This window comes from Panthera pardus, unplaced genomic scaffold, assembly GCF_024362965.1.
Source record: "Panthera pardus isolate Hobbes unplaced genomic scaffold, ASM2436296v1 HiC_scaffold_17, whole genome shotgun sequence".
Classification (NCBI taxonomy): Eukaryota; Metazoa; Chordata; class Mammalia; order Carnivora; family Felidae; genus Panthera; species Panthera pardus.
In genome coordinates, this window is record NW_026526732.1 from 27193983 (window position 1) to 27211682 (window position 17700).

Consider the following 17700-nt stretch of genomic DNA (forward strand, 5'->3'; position numbering starts at 1 on the left):
GCTCCAAGCTGTCAGCTTGGACAGAGCCCGACGCGGGGCTCGAACTCGTGAACCACAAGATCGTGACCTGAGCCGAAGTCGGACACTTAACCGACTGAGCCACCCAGGCACCCCATGTCTGGTTTTTTTTTTTTTTTTAATTAGACAATACACTTTGAATATTATAGGACACACAGGATTTTTTGCATCATTTTAAGTGTACTATATTGTATTAGTTTGCTGGTCTTGCCATACAGGGTACCACAGACTAGGTGGCTTAAACTGTAGACTTTCTCACAAGTCTGGAGACAAGAAGTTTGAGATCAAAGTGTCGGTGGGGTTGGTTTCTTTTGAGGTCTCTGTCCTTGGCTTGTGGATGGCTGTCTTTCTGTGCTCTCGTGTGAGCTACTTTATGTCTTTGAAGATGGATTAGATCCCTACCTTTAAATACAGTCACGTTCCGAGGTACTGGGAATTAGGCTTCAGCAAATGAATTTGGGGGGAAGGGGACACACTTCAGCCCATAACACATATACTTTAAATAATTCTTCATTCATGCTATTTTTCAAATGCTTAAGCAATGGCCTGACAGTTGTCTTTCATCTTTGGTTTTGGAATTTTCTTTTTATCCTTTTGGTTGAGAATGAGCAGAGTTTTTTTTTTTTTTTTTAATTTTTTTTTTTCAACGTTTTTAATTTATTTTTGGGACAGAGAGAGACAGAGCATGAACGGGGGAGGAGCAGAGAGAGAGGGAGACACAGAATCGGAAACAGGCTCCAGGCTCCGAGCCATCAACCCAGAGCCCGATGCGGGGCTCGAACTCACGGACCGCAAGATCGTGACCTGGCTGAAGTCGGACGCTTAACCGACTGCGCCACCCAGGCGCCCCGAGAATGAGCAGAGTTTTAATAAATGTCCAGCCCAAATGTCAGCTTGCCTATGAAACTTTCCATAAGTTTCCTTGATCTGTGGCTCAATGCTCTATTGTGTGCACCATCGTCATGGCGATTATCTGTCCTGTGGGAGTGTCCTTAGTTATCTTCTGGTTACTGTACTTAACCTAGTTCTCAGGAATCGCTGCTTCCCCATAGTCTATAGCCCATGGCTGGTACTCTGAGGATGATGGATGAGATGTAGTTCATTGGCAATTCTGAAATTCTTGGCTACCCAGTGTTTTAAGTTTCAAACCTTACATTTTTTCATATCATTTAGACCCCTTTCATCTCCTTTTTTCTTTTTTTTTTAAATTTAAATTCAAGTTAACATATAGTGTAGTGTTGGTTTCAGGAGTAGAATTTAGTGATTCATCACTTACATACTATACCCAGGGCCCATCCCAGCAAGTGCCCTTCTTTTTTTTTTTTTATCAGACAAAACAGATTTATTTATTTATTTTTTTTAATATATGAAATTTATTGTCAAATTGGTTTCCATACAACACCCAGTGCTCATCCCAAAAGGTGCCTTCCTCAATACCCATCACCCACCCTCCCCTCCCTCCCACCCCCCATCAACCCTCAGTTTGTTCTCAGTTTTTAACAGTCTCTTATGCTTTGGCTCTCTCCCACTCTAACCTCTTTTTTTTTTTTTCCTTCCCCTCCCCCATGGGTTTCTGTTAAGTTTTTCAGGATCCACATAAGAGTGAAACCATATGGTATCTGTCTTTCTCTGTATGGCTTATTTCACTTAGCATCACACTCTCCAGTTCCATCCACGTTGCTACAAAAGGCCATATTTCATTCTTTCTCATTGCCACGTAGTATTCCATTGTGTATATAAACCACAATTTCTTTATCCATTCATCAGTTGATGGACATTTAGGCTCTTTCCATAATTTGGCTATTGTTGAGAGTGCTGCTATAAACATTGGGGTACAAGTGCCCCTATGCATCAGTACTCCTGTATCCCATGGGTAAATTCCTAGCAGTGCTATTGCTGGGTCATAGGGTAGGTCTATTTTTAATTTTCTGAAGAACCTCCACACTGCTTTCCAGAGCGGCTGCACCAATTTGCATTCCCACCAACAGTGCAAGAGGGTTCCCGTTTCTCCACATCCTCGCCAGCATCTATAGTCTCCTGATTTGTTCATTTTGGCCACTCTGACTGGCGTGAGGTGATATCTGAGTGTGGTTTTGATTTGTATTTCCCTGATAAGGAGCGACGTTGAACATCTTTTCATGTGCCTGTTGGCCATCCGGATGTCTTCTTTAGAGAAGTGTCTGTTCATGTTTTCTGCCCATTTCTTCACTGGGTTATTTGTTTTTCGGGTGTGGAGTTTGGTGAGCTCTTTATAGATTTTGGATACTAGCCCTTTGTCCGATATGTCATTTGCAAATATCTTTTCCCATTCCGTTGGTTGCCTTTTAGTTTTGTTGGTTGTTTCCTTTGCTGTGCAGAAGCTTTTTATCTTCATAAGGTCCCAGTAATTCACTTTTGCTTTTAATTCCCTTGCCTTTGGGGATGTGTCGAGTAAGAGATTGCTATGGCTGAGGTCAGAGAGGTCTTTTCCTGCTTTCTCCTCTAAGGTTTTGATGGTTTCCTGTCTCACATTCAGGTCCTTTATCCATTTTGAGTTTATTTTTGTGAATGGTGTGAGAAAGTGGTCTAGTTGCAACCTTCTGCATGTTGCTGTTCAGTTCTCCCAGCACCATTTGTTAAAGAGACTGTCTTTTTTCCATTGGATGTTCTTTCCTGCTTTGTCAAAGATGAGTTGGCCATACGTTTGTGGGTCTAGTTCTGGGGTTTCTATTCTATTCCATTGGTCTATGTGTCTGTTTTTGTGCCAATACCATGCTGTCTTGATGATTACAGCTTTGTAGTAGAGGCTAAAGTCTGGGATTGTGATACCTCCTGCTTTGGTCTTCTTCTTCAAAATTACTTTGGCTATTCGGGGCCTTTTGTGGTTCCATATGAATTTTAGGATGGCTTGTTCTAGTTTCGAGAAGAATGCTCGTGCAATTTTGATTGGGATTGCATTGAATGTGTAGATAGCTTTGGGTAGTATTGACATTTTGACAATATTTATTCTTCCAATCCATGAGCAGGGAATGTCTTTCCATTTCTTTAAATCTTCTTCAATTACCTTCATAAGCTTTCTATAGTTTTCAGCATACAGATCTTGTACATCTTTGGTTAGATTTATTCCTAGGTATTTTATGCTTCTTGGTGCAATTGTGAATGGGATCAGTTTCTTTATTTGTCTTTCTGTTGCTTCATTGTTAGTGTATAAGAATGCAACTGATTTCTGTACATTGATTTTGTATCCTGTAACTTTGCTGAATTCATGTATCAGTTCTAGCAGACTTTTGGTGGAGTCTATCGGATTTTCCATGTATAATATCATGTCATCTGCAAAAAGCGAAAGTTTGACTTCATCTTTGCCAATTTTGATGCCTTTGATTTCCTTTTGTTGTCTGATTGCTGATGCTAGAACTTCCAGCACTATGTTAAACAACAGCGATGAGAGTGGACATCCCTGTCGTGTTACTGATCTCAGGGAAAAAGCTCTCAGTTTTTCCCCATTGAGGATGATATTAGCTGTGGGCTTTTCATAAATGGCTTTTATGATCTTTAAGTATGGTCCTTCTATCCCGACTTTCTCAAGGGTTTTTATTAAGAAAGGGTGCTGGATTTTGTCAAAGGCCTTTTCTGCATCGGTTGACAGGATCATATGGTTCTTCTCTTTTTTTTTTTTTTGTTAATGTGATGTATCACGTTGATTGATTTGCGAATGTTGAACCAGCCCTGCATCCCAGGAATGAATCCCACTTGATCATGGTGAATAATTCTTTTTACATGCCGTTGAATTCGATTTGCTAGTATCTTATTGAGAATTTTTGCATCCATATTCATCAGGGATATTGGCCTGTAGTTCTCTTTTTTTACTGGGTCTCTGTCTGGTTTAGGAATCAAAGTAATACTGGCTTCATAGAATGAGTCTGGAAGTTTTCCTTCCCTTTCTATTTCTTGGAATAGCTTGAGAAGGATAGGTATTATCTCTGCTTTAAACGTCTGGTAGAACTCCCCTGGGAAGCCATCTGGTCCTGGACTCTTATTTGTTGGGAGATTTTTGATAACCGATTCGATTTCTTCGCTGGTTATGGGTCTGTTCAAGCTTTCTATTTCCTCCTGATTGAGTTTTGGAAGTGTGTGGGTGTTTAGGAATTTGTCCATTTCTTCCAGGTTGTCCAATTTGTTGGCATATAATTTTTCATAATATTCCCTGATAATTGTTTCTATCTCTGAGGGATTGGTTGTAATAATTCCATTTTCATTCATGATTTTATCGATTTGGGTCATCTCCCTTTTCTTTTTGAGAAGCCTGGCTAGAGGTTTGTCAATTTTGTTTATTTTTTCAAAAAACCAACTCTTGGTTTCGTTGATCTGCTCTACAGTTTTTTTAGATTCTATATTGTTTATTTCTGCTCTGATCTTTATTATTTCTCTTCTTCTGCTGGGTTTAGGCTGCCTTTGCTGTTCTGCTTCTATTTCCTTTAGGTGTGCTGTAAGATTTTGTATTTGGGATTTTTCTTGTTTCTGGAGATAGGCCTGGATTGCAATGTATTTTCCTCTCAGGACTGCCTTCACTGCGTCCCAAAGCGTTTGGATTGTTGTATTTTCATTTTCGTTTGTTTCCATATATTTTTTAATTTCTTCTCTAATTGCCTGGTTGACCCACTCATTCGTTAGTAGGGTGTTCTTTAACCTCCATGCTTTTGGAGGTTTTCCAGACTTTTTCCTGTGGTTGATTTCAAGCTTCATAGCATTGTGGTCTGAAAGTATGCATGGTATAATTTCAATTCTTGTAAACTTATGAAGGGCTGTTTTGTGACCCAGTATGTGATCTATCTTGGAGAATGTTCCATGTGCACTCGAGAAGAAAGTATATTCTGTTGCTTTGGGATGCAGAGTTCTAAATATATCTGTCAAGTCCATCTGATCCAATGTATCATTCAGGGCCCTTGTTTCTTTATTGACTGTGTGTCTAGATGATCTATCCATTTCTGTAAGTGGGGTGTTAAAGTCCCCTGCAATTACCACATTCTTATGAATAAGGTTGCTTATGTTTATGAGTAATTGTTTTATATATTTGGGGGCTCCGGTATTCGGCGCATAGACATTTATACTTGTTAGCTCTTCCTGATGGATAGACCCTGTAGTTATTATATAATGCCCTTCTTCATCTCTTGTTACAGCCTTTAATTTAAAGTCTAGTTTGTCAGATATAAGTATGGCTACTCCAGCTTTCTTCTGGCTTCCAGTAGCATGATAAATAGTTCTCCATCCCCTCACTCTCAATCTAAAGGTGTCCTCAGATCTAAAATGAGTCTCTTGTAGACAGCAAATAGATGGGTCTTGTTTTTTTATCCATTCCGATACCCTATGTCTTTTGGTTGGTGCATTTAATCCATTTACATTCAGTGTTATTATAGAAAGATATGGGTTTAGAGTCATTGTGATGTCTGTATGTTTTATGCTTGTAGTGATGTCTCTGGTACTTTGTCTCACAGGATCCCCCTTAGGATCTCTTGTAGGGCTGGTTTAGTGGTGACAAATTCCTTCAGTTTTTGTTTGTTTGGGAAGACCTTTACCTCTCCTTCTATTCTAAATGACAGACTTGCTGGATAAAGGATTCTCGGCTGCATATTTTTTCTGTTTAGCACACTGAAGATCTCGTGCCAAGCCTTTCTGGCCTGCCAAGTTTCAAAAGAGAGATCAGTCACGAGTCTTATAGGTCTCCCTTTATATGTGAGGGCACATTTATCCCTTGCTGCTTTCAGAATTTTCTCTTTATCCTTGTATTTTGCCAGTTTCACTGTGATATGTCGTGCAGAAGATCGATTCAAGTTACGTCTGAAGGGAGTTCTCTGTGCCTCTTGCATTTCAATGCCTTTTTCCTTCCCCAGGTCAGGGAAGTTCTCAGCTATAATTTCTTCAGGTACCCCTTCAGCACCTTTCCCTCTCTCTTCCTCCTCTGGGATACCAATTATGCGTATATTATTTCTTTTTAGTGTATCACTTAGTTCTCTAATTTTCCCCTCATACTCCTGGATTTTTTTTTATCTCTCTTTCTCTCAGCTTCCTCTTTTTCCATAACTTTATATTCTAGTTCACCTATTCTCTCCTCTGCCTCTTCAATCCGAGCTATCGTCGTTTCCATTTTGTTTTGCATTTCGTTTAAAGCGCTTTTCAGCTCCTCGTGACTGTTCCTTAGTCCCTTGATCTCTGTAGCAAGAGATTCCCTGCTGTCCTCTATACTGTTTTCAAGCCCAGCGATTAATTTTATGACTATTATTCTAAAGTCACTTTCTGTTATATTATTTAAATCCTTTTTGATCAGTTCATTAGCTGTTGTTATTTCCTGGAGATTCTTCTGAGGGGAATTCTTCCGTTTGGTCATTTTGGATAGTCCCTGGAGTGGTGAGGACCTGCAGGGCACTTCCCCTGTGCTGTGGTGTATAACTGGAGTTGGTGGGTGGGGCCGCAGTCCGACCTGATGTCTGCCCCCAGCCCACCACTGGGGCCACAGTCAGACTGGTGTGTGCCTTCTCTTCCCCTCTCCTAGGGGCGGGATTCACTGTGGGGTGGTGTGGCCCGTCTGGGCTACTTGCACACTGCCAGGCTTGTGGTGCTGGGGATCTGGCGTATTAGCTGGGGTGGGTAGGCAAGGTGCATGGGGACGGGAGGGGCAGGCTCAGCTCGCTTCTCCTTAGGTGATCCACTTCAGGAGGGGCCCCTCTTCCGTGGGCCTCTCGTCTGCGCTTGGCTCCGGAGACTCTATTCTGCTAATCCTCTGGTGGTTTTCTGGGTTATTTAGGCAGGTGTAGGTGGAATCTAAGTGATCAGCAGGACGCGCTGTGAGCCCAGCGTCCTCCTATGCTGCCATCTTCCCTCCTTCTCCGCAAGTGCCCTTCTCAATGCCCATATTCATTTAGCCCATCCCCCCACCTGCCTCCCTCCAGCAACCCTCAGTTTGTTCTCTGCATTTAAGAGTCTCTTATGGTTTGCCTCCCTCTCTGTTTTTATCTTATTTCATTTTTCTTCCCTTCTCTTGTATTCATCTGTTTTGTTTCTTAAACTCCACATTTGAGTGAAATCATATATTTGTCTTTCTCTGACTTATTTTGCTTAGCATAATGCACTCTAGTTCCATCCATGTTGTTACAAATGGCAAGATTTCATTCTTTTTGATCACTGACTAATATTCCATATATATATATGTATACACACACACACATAAACACACACACACATACATATATAGCACATCTTTATCCGTTCATCAGTTGATGGACATTTGGGCTTTTTCCATAATTTGGCTGTTTTTAACGTCATGAATTAGTGTGGCACATTTGTAACAAGCAATGAACTAAAATTAATACATTATTCTTAACCAAAGTCCATAGTTTAGTTTTCACTGTATTACACATTCTATGGGTTTCGACAAATGTATAATGATGTGTATCCACATTTACAGTTATCATACAGAATCATAGTTTCACTGCCCTAAAAATTCCCTGTGCTCTACCTATTCATCCCTTCCTCCACTCCCTAATCCCTGGCAACCACTGATCTCTTTACTGTCTCCATAGTTTTGCCTTTTCCAGAATGCCATATAGTCGGAATCATAAAGTATATAGTCTATTCAGCTTGGTTTCTTCCACTTAGCAATGTGTGTGTAAGGTTTTTCTTTGTCTTTTTGTGGTTTGATAGCTTATTTAAGTTCTGGGTTTTTAAAAAATGTTTATTTGAGGGGCGCCTGGGTGGCTCAGTCAGTTAAGCGTCCGACTTCGGCTTAGGTCATGATCTCACCGTTCGTGAGTTTGAGCCCCGCATGGGGCTCTGTGCTGACAGCTCAGAGCCTGGAGCCTGCTTCTGATTCTGTCTCTCTCTGTCTCTGCCTCTCCCTTACTCACGCTCTGTCTCTCAAAAATAAATAAATATAAAAAAAATTAAAAAAAAATAGAAATGTTTATTTGAGAGAGAGAGAGCGTGTGAGCATGTGTGCACTGGTGGGGGAAGGGCAGAAAGAGAGGGAGAGAGAGAGAATCCCAAGCAGGGGATTCTGACATGGGCTCAAACCCACAAACTGTGAGATAATGACCTGAGCAGAAGTTAGATGCTTAACTGACTGAGCTACTCAGCTGTCCCAGTTCTGTTCTTTTTTAAGTCCAAATATAAGGTGCTGTTGTCAGATAATTTTTGTTTAGATATACTTATATATTTACACATTTCTTGACTTACTATGCTTTTGCATCTAAGACTTTCCTTTGGCCATCATTATCCAGCTTCCTTCCATGAAGGAATAAAATCACTCTTAAAAACAAACAAACAAAATACATATATATGTATGTAGATATATATCTTTATTTCACTGTCACTGAATGATTTTCTGAGCAAATATTTCCAGATTGACAGATGTTTTTATTAGTATTTTGAAGATATTACACTGCTATGTTCAATAGCCGTTGTTGAGAATCTAATTATAATCCCTATGTCCTTACAAGTGGTCCTGTTCTGTCTGGCTGCCTTTAAAGTTTTCACTTTGCTTTTGGTCTTTAATGTCATTATGCAATTAAAGTTGGAGAATCTTATTTGCATCTTATTATAAGTTGTGTTTTAAACATGTATGGGCTCATGTCTTTCGTTTGCTTTTGGAAAATTTGGAATTAATATCCTAATGCCTTTCTTTCATTCCTTTTGAGGCTGCTGATAAATATACTTTAGACCTTTTCATTCTGTTCTCCATGTCTTCTCTTCCCAGGTTCCGTATCTTTCACTCTGCATTTGTCAACTGGTTAATAAATTCCCTTTTCCTCTGAGTCTAATTAGCTGCGAAACACATCTATCCTTAAGTTTCAGATTTGAACGGTGATCCTTTTCATTTCTAGATGCTTTAGGTTTTTTTCCCCCTGAAAAGTGGTTGGCAATTTTTTTTATAGTCTTTTATTCCTAGATTGCTTTATTTTTGGAATCTACTTCTTATAACTTCATTTCTTTATTTGGTCCCTTAAATATCTGGATCCTTTAGAGTCAAAGTCTGTTGACTTTTGCTTAATCTCTCTCAGGAAAGTGAGAGCGGATTTCACCCAGTGTGTTTGGTAACTTTTGCAACTGGGAGTTCGTTATTTTGTTGATCTTGATCTGTGAGAAGCCGCAGATACTAAATTGAAGGTGCTTTCGCCAGGGATGGTTTGCATTCAGTACCGATGGGCCCAACGCGGTGGGATCACTTGTGGGATCACTTGAGCCGCGCTTGAGAATTCAGGATTCAACGGGGGGAGCCGCAGATTCAGCGTATTTGCCTTCGTGGAAGCAGCAGGCTCAGCTTTCCGAGTCCAGATTCCATGGTGACCTCTGCTCTAGTTTCGGCTGAACCTCACCTTGCCTGTCAGACTCGCAAGTGTCCCGCTGTGCATTGTTGTAGGACAGAGCATTTCTTAATCTTATTTGATCAGGGAGCTTTGTGGGGGAGGGGACTCGTCTTCGGATCAAGTTTTCCAGTGACCATTGCTTCAGTTCCGGGCCAACCCCTTTACTTTAGAGGGAGGAAACTGAAGCTGGGTGACCAGTCCGGTGTTTCACAATGAGTCTGTGTTAGAGTGAGGGAAAAATCCTTTACATCATACTTTCTAACAATTGCCATCATCCTTTCTACCAACATGCTTTCTAATCCTGGAAAGTCTGTTAGTAAAACATCCACTTGTTCTCTGGTGAAAAATTCTTTTATGTGACATGTCTCTAAGAGCGGACTATCTTGGGACACATTTATTTTTTATTTTTTATTTTTTATTTTTTTTAATTTTTTTAATGTTTATTTTTGAGACAAAGCATGAGTGGGGGAGGGGCAGAGAGAGAGGGAGACACAGAATCTGAAGCAGGCTCCAGGCTCTGAGCTGTCAGCACAGAGCCTGACATAGGGTTCAACCCATGAACTGTGAGATCATTACCTGAGCCAAAGTCGGATACTTAACCGACTGAGCCACCTGGGCACCCCTTAAACATGTTGATATTAAAACAAACATAAATCTAGTATGGAGTACAAACTTCAAATAATTTAACAAATGTCTTTGAGTTCATATATCATTTCCCCTAATTGTTTTATCAATAATGTTGTCTACCAATGACCCATATTTAACAAATAAGAACACAAGGGCAAAAATCACACTGGAATTCAGATCTTTGTCCTGAACACTTTGTCCAGTGATCACTTTTTCACTAATACTGAAGTAAAAATTTAGCCATTACTTTATAATTTTATAACCCTAAGATTATAATTTATTCTAAGTTCTGTCCTTAAAAATGTGAAAAGTGAGTTACTTAATATCCTTAAAGTTGCAAAAAATGTATAAATATAAAAACATTATTCAGTATATATTTTTCTTTAATTGTATTTCCTACTTCAGTACTATGTGGGAGTTATTTTCTTCCTGCTAACGAATAGTTTTTTAGTAGCTTTTAAACAAAAAATATGAACTTAGGTCCAAATAATTTGTGACACAAAAACCGTAAATTCTATTATCCAAAAACAATTAGGAGCTTTTTAAATGGAACCACACAACATCCTAAAAGGCACTGGGATTCTTCCACTTTTAAACCACCGCTAAGCTGGAAAAAAAAATCTGGTTCTATCAGGAATCTCAGAATTGAGTGTTCTCCAAAATGAAAGTATAGAGTGCCATTTCAGGAAAAAGCTATTCAGCTCTCACCTCCAACATAATTAGGCTTCATATACTCTTCTAAGAAACCGAAACAAATACTGAAATCAAAATAAAAGATTACTTAAGGCTAATTATCATATATACAGGTTGTTTTAGTTCCTTGTTTTAAGCCCCCTTCTATAATATTAATAAAGTAAAATTAATATTTTACTGCAAAGAAAATTTATGGCTAGGGATATGTAAAATATATTTTTGTCATTAGTTCTTCCATAGTGCCATAATGGCACTGCATAGTGCCATTACCCAAATGGCAGGAACATTTTATGTCTACACTTCGCTTCTGTATTTACAAAGAGAAGTTGCATGACTTACATAAATGTAAGTATCAGTGAAGGTTTAACAATGGAAATGCAATCTAACATCCATAATATCTGATATTTTACAGACAGCAATGAGCAACGTAGAAGAGATGTATTTTTAAATACCTTTCATTTGAGTGACCTTATGTAAAATATAAAAGATCATTGAGAAGTTCTTGGTCTCCTAAGGAGATTTTCAAATGCACTAATAGAAATAGTGAGATCTTTAAGAAATATCTTCCATGTCCACATCCTGTTGTAATTTCTGCACCATTTTTTCTTCCAATTGCTTTCCTTTGCCGGCAAGAGGGGCGCGGATAAAATGAATGTTTTGCTTGACTTCTTTGATGTCCTGAACTTTCTGTAATTCTTTATTTTTCTTTAATCTGTTCATTATAAATTTAGCTTGGCGTTTCTGTTTGATCTCTTCAACTCTCTTCATTGCATCAATAGTTTTATTCCATAGCTCTCGCCGGTATTTAACAGGTTCATTTCTACGTTTTTCAAATTCAAATGAATTATCCACTGTAAGCTCTTTACCAGCTGCTTTACGGAATGCTTTAGTCCACCTGACCTTGCGAGGATTGCGCTTCTTTTTAAAGTTTTTATGACACTTGGATTTACAGAATCTGAACACCTTGCAATCGTTGCGGACAAACATCATGCCGTGGCCAGGGTAAATGGGCCCCGAACAGAAATAACACTTCTCAATACGCATGTTGCAACCGCGTGAGCTCTCACAGACCAAACGCCGAACTCGAGCGGAAGTTGGGACATATTTATATTTGGGGCAGATGTTTGTTAAAATATGTAAGTAAAATCTTAGATTGTTTTTGGTTAGGGGGAGCAGTGAGATTGATGTTCCCAACAATAAAAAGTATAGATATTGTTCTTGGTTCAGGGTACGCGCTGTGTAGTTTTCCGAGAGTTAGGCCAGGAGATTGAGAAAGAGATTTGTATACCCTAGGGTATTGCTGTTGAAATAGGGAGGAGCAGAGTATTAATAATAGTTCGTGGCTCAATTTATCCAGATGAAAGCCTTTGAATTGAAATGTGCATTATTTAACAGTCCATTTTTTGACATACAGTTGTGATACTGGTGATTTAATTTGGGGACACTGGGTTGGAAATGCCAAGTTTAATCTGCGTTCTCATTTTGAGGCTAGTTCCTTAAGCAATATTTACAACTCAAAATTTTGCTGAATCATATTTCAATTTCTTGCTTTTATATATCATACTTTATGCATTTTTTAAATAATTTCTTTACCTTTAAAAAATTTTTTTTAAGTTTATTTATTTATTTTGAGAGAGAAGAGAGTGAGGGCGGGAAGGCAGAGAGAGAGAGAGGGAGAGAGAGAGAGAATCCCAAGTAGGCTCTGCACTATCAGCACAGAGTCGGATGTGGGGCTTGAACTTACGAACTGTGAGATCATGACCTGAGCCAAAATCAAGGATCGGGTGCTTAACTGACTGAGCCGCCTGGATCCCCTACTTTACTCATATTTTAAAGACACCTGCTGGTAGTTCTCCCTGCAAATAGATATTTATTCTGATTGTTATAATAAGCAGTTAGTATTAAATTAAAATTGGAGCCCTTTATCCCTTAGTCATCGAATTACAGACTACTAGTATTTGGAGGACTCTTAGGTTGTGGAGTCGAAGTTCAGGGCTTCAAATCCCGAATTAACCACCCAGCAAGTGGTATAGATCCTTTACTCCTTGGCGATATTTTTGTCGTTTACTGAGCAAGCATTTCTATTAAGTATCTTTTGTTAGTAGTATTATGTTATTCATTATTTTTTAAGTTGTAATTCTAGTTAACTGTCATATTAGTTTCAGCTATACAACATAGTGAGTCACCAGTTCCATACATTACTCAGTGCTCGTTATGACAAGTGCACTTCTACACTTGATCTTAGCCAAAAGGCCAAGAAGTAATGACAAGTACACTCCTTAATCCCCATCCCCATATCACACCCCCCCCTCCCCGCCCCACTGCCTACCCTCTGGTAACCATCAGTGTGTTTCCTATACTTAAGAGCCTTTTCTTGGTTTCTCTCTCTCTCTTTTCCCTTTTGCTCATTTGTTTTGTTTCTTAAATTCCACATGAGTGAAATCATGGGGTATTTGTCTTTCTCTGACTGACGTATCTCTCTAGATCCATCCATGTTGTTGTAAATGGCAAGATTTCATTCTATTTTAGGGCTTCTGTGGTTTAAGCCACTCAGTCTATGGTATTCTGTTGTGGCAGCCCCAGGAGACTAATATAGTGGAAATTAAGCTGGTTTTTCACCATATTAACTGACTTTTAAAAAAAGAAAAATAAGGGGCCCCTGGGTGGCTCAGTTGGTTAAGCATCCAACTTTGGCTCAGGTCATGATCTCACGGTTTGTGAGTTCGAGCCCCACATTGGGCTTTCTGCTGTCAGTGCAGAGTTCACCTTGGATCCTCTGTCTCCCTCTCTCTCTGCCCTTACTCTGCTGTCATGTGCTCTCTCTCTGTCTCAAAAATAGACAAAGATATAAAAAAACATTGGGGTGACTGGATGGCTCAGTTGTTTAAAGCGTGCACCTTCAGCTCAGGTCATGATCTCACAGTTGGGGAGTTTGAGCCCCACGCTGGCCTCACTGCTGTCAGTGCAGATCCCGCTTCGGATCCTCTGTCCCCTGTTCTCTCTGGCCCTCCCCAGCTCATGCTCTCTCTCCCTCTCTTAAAACTAACAAAAAAAATAAATAAAAAGCCATATACAAAAGAATATATACTGTATGCATCATACATCATATGTTGATATGAAATTCTAGGGGAAAAATACCACAAAGACAGAAAACAAAGCAGTGGTTGCCAAAGGGCAGGTTGGATGGGGGGTGACTGGCTTAAGGATATGGTTCGGGTAGTGAAAGTGTCATCTACCTTGACTGATACGTTGGCTGCACAGCTTTATATTTGTCACACTTACCAAAGTTCACACTTAAAACTGGTAGATTTCACTGTATGTAACCTAGATATCTATACAACGAAATTTTGTTTAGAATGCTATAAGAAGGCACAGTATATGAGGTGTACCTGGAGTCGTGTGGATAGGTTGGCAGCTTGCAGGAATTTTTGGAAAAGCAGAAGCTATGAGTGGGAGCTTCATGAAGGCAGGAGGGGGTCTTTTCTTGTGCACTGCTGTGTATCTAGGCTGTATCCTGGTGCTCAGCTGGTGTGTGCTCAGCAGAACCTTAGTGATTGAATGGAGAATGTTAGTCTCTCTAAGTATCAAAGAATGAAGATTGGGACCAAGGAGGAGCCGTGTGAATTTCCAGAGCCTGGCAACAAAAGGCCAGGAAAGGGGAAAAATCAATTATGTGGAGACCTCAGTGCCACCAGTATACATGTTATCTGTATTCTAATGATAGTCATACTAGAGCTGTGTTCTGCCTACACCAAACGGGTAAATACATGACTTTAAATTTTAAAGGAGGGATAAAGATACACAAACAAATTCCTCTGGTTTCAGCGCAGATGGAAAACTAATGGAGAGGGGAAAGTCTGGAGTTAGGGAGAGTACTGGAGAGACTGTTGGGACGTGTGGGTCAAAGGAAAGTTCAGTTGCAGTGGAAATGAATATAAGGGAGGCCTTGAAGATACTTTATCCTTTTCTTTTTGTGGACTTTTTATTTGTGCACAGTAAGTCTTTCCCTTTCAAAGACATTTCCCCCACCCTCTCCCCGCCCCCGATTCAGAGTAATCAGTACACAAGGAATAGAAAATTAAACATAGAAGAAAATTAACTTGTCTACTAATTCTATCAACTTACAAATTTAAGATCTATTATTTCTGATGTGTTTGTATGTGATTGTATCCGATTGTATGCGTGTAGTTTTTCAAACGAATATGAAGGTTGGATGAAAACATCTTAAGGTTGGAACACTGCAGGTTAGGGGATTTTTAAGTAGTTTCTGCTTTCTAGGGTAGACGCTCTCTTTGTGCCAGGAGATCACCTGCATTCTAGTGGAGTCCTGAACTGCTGGGAATTGGCAGTGGTGTCGGAATTCCCGTCTGAGATGTTTCTGTTTAGCAAAACAGTAGTAGTTGGTGACAGCATCATTCGCCCCTCACATTTGAGGGTATTTTCTGCATACAGTTGGAAACTTCAGTTCTTTATTCCTGCATGAGATTGGGGGTCCATATTGGGGGGCACAGGCAACGGAATTTATCCAAATAATTGCTTTCATGTGGAGAGACTGGTAGACAGTGCCTGACTGGCTATCAGACAGTATGACCCGAACTGAACCCGACCTTGGGGGGATGTTCTCTGGATTCTTTCATTGCCACGGACTGGGGCATGAGGATTAGATCACAATTCAGTTGCTGTTCACGTGTCCAATCATCCCAGGACAGAAAATGGAATAAATATTAAATGACGGGAGAAAAAAAGATGGCTGTGGCCTCAAGAACGAAGTGGGTAAAAACAAAGTGGAGAACAAAATGCATACAAGGGTCACAGTGGTGGTCTGTAAACAGGGTGGGAGCCTGGAAGTTTCCTATGCTTCTTCCAGCCAGACTCCTACAAAGTTTCAAGGAATGTGGAATTATCAGGGAAAAACTCATTTTTATTTAAGGTAAGGAAGTAGAGGGAGTTGCCCCGAAAAAAACTGGCGAGGAAGGGGAGTTTATTGATAATAGAGAAGTTCTAGATCACCACGGTAGCTGGATCGAAAGCAATGCACGTGTAATCCTAGGAGATAACCGTCTCAGTCTGTTTGGGCTGCTAGGACAAAATGCCATTGACTCTGTGGCTTATGAACCACAGAAATTTATTTCTCACAGCTCTGGAGGCTAGAAAGTCCACGATCAGGAACGGGCAGATTCAGTGTCTGGTGAGAAGGCACGTCCTGGTTCACAGATGGACATCTTGTGTTCTCACAAGAAGGGAGCTATTGGGGGTCTCTGTCATAGGGCACTAATCCTATTCATGCGGGCTCTACCCTCATAACCTAGTCACCTCTGAAAGACCCTCCCCCCACCTCCTAATACCATCACATTGGGGATTAGATTTCAGCATATGCATTTTTGGGGGGAAACAAACATTTAGTGTATAGTAAAAACTCATTTTTTTCAAATTCGATTTGAGCGGCGCCCGGGCGGCTCAGTTGGTCGAGCGACCGATTTTGGCTTAGGTCATGATCTCGCAGTCCGTGGGTTTGAGCCCCATGTTGGGCTCTGTGCTGACAGCTCGGAGTCTGGAGCCTGCTTGGGATTCTGTGTCTCCTTCTCTCTCTGTTCCTCCCCTGCTCACACACTCTCTCTCTCTCAAAAATAAAAAGATTAAAAAAAATAAAATTAGATTTGAGGTCTGAGCATAAAATAGACAAATAGAAAACTTTAATTTGTTGCTGTTTTGAAAGATATTTGGACTCTCTAGTGCTATTCTGAGAATTAAATGTTCAATTACTATATCTCATTGAATTTTACCTATTCTAGATTAATATTAAACATACATATAAGTGCTACTTGGGTACAGTTATTTGATAAGCTTTGTAACTTTTTAGGTTATTTTGCTCTGATGAGTTTTTGAACAGGCCAATAGACCAGCACTAAAAGGCATAAGTTCTGGGGCCAGATTGCTTTGAATTCCACTTCTATTTAAACAGAAATGGCTTTCAATGAGTTAGATAATTTCTTGAAGCTTCAGGTTCTCTTTTGTAAAATCTGGATAACGACTAGATCAAAACTGTCCTGAGGTCTGTATGAAATAATCCATGTAAAATGCTGTGCACTTAATAAGTTCTCAATGTTAGCTACTATGATGATAAGAAATGCTATTTCTGTTATTAAAGGAGAATTATAAACTTAGAAATTTAACTCTGAGAGCTCTTTGGTCAAAATCCTCTTCTTGGTCTCAAGTCCTTGTTTTTTTTTTTTTAATTGAAGTATAATTAACATACAATGCTATGTTAGTTTCAGGTGTATAATGTATTGATTTCACAATCTATATCTACATTACTCAGTGTTCACTACAGTAAGTGTAGCCACCATCTGTTATACAACATTGTTACAATATTATGCACTATGTTTCCTATATTGTACTTTACATCTCTCTGACTTACTTTACAACTGGAAGTTTGTACCTCTTAATACCTTTTGTCTCCTTCCCCCATCCCCTCCCCCACCCCCTCTCTGGCAACCACCAGTATGTTCTCTGTATTTAAGAGTCTATTTTTTTGCCTTTGTTTTGTTTTTTAGATTCTACATATAACTTAAATGATATGGTATTTGTCTTTCTCTGTCTAATTTCACTTAGCATTATACCCTCTAGGTCCATTCATGTTGTCACAGATCAAAAGGCCTCATTCTTTTTTATGGCTGTATAATATTCCATTGTATATGTGTACTAAATCATCATCATCTTCTTCTTCTTCTTCTTCTTCTTCTTCTTCTTCTTCTTCTTCTTCTTTGAAGTTTATTTATTTATTTTTGAGAGAGAGAGAGAACACAAGCAGGGCAGGGGCAGAGGAAGAGGGAGACACAAAATCCAAGGCAGGCTCCAGGTGCTGAGCTGTCAGCACAGAGACTGATGTGGGGCTTGAGCCCACAAGCTGTGAGACCATGGCCTGAGCTGAAGTCAGATGCCCAACCGACTGAGCCACCCAGGCACCCCAATACCAAATCTTCTTTATTCATCCATTCATTTATGGACATTTGGGTTGTTTCCATAT

General features: G+C 39.8%; 1 protein-coding gene across 1 annotated transcript; it reads right to left on the bottom strand.

The window, feature by feature from the left end:
* Positions 1-10062: 10062 nt before the first annotated feature.
* LOC128777639 (probable ribosome biogenesis protein RLP24) lies at positions 10063-11762 on the bottom strand. Its single transcript, XM_053904436.1, has one exon. It carries the CDS (start codon positions 11715-11717, stop codon positions 11226-11228), a length of 492 nt encoding a protein of 163 aa, XP_053760411.1. The 5' UTR covers positions 11718-11762; the 3' UTR covers positions 10063-11225.
* Between the last annotated feature and the right edge of the window lie 5938 nt (positions 11763-17700).

What these genes read in the sequence shown, in the direction of transcription:
- LOC128777639 (XM_053904436.1), bottom strand. Translation starts at nt 11,717, where the DNA reads ATGCGTATTGAGAAGTGTTATTTCTGTTCGGGGCCCATTTACCCTGGC.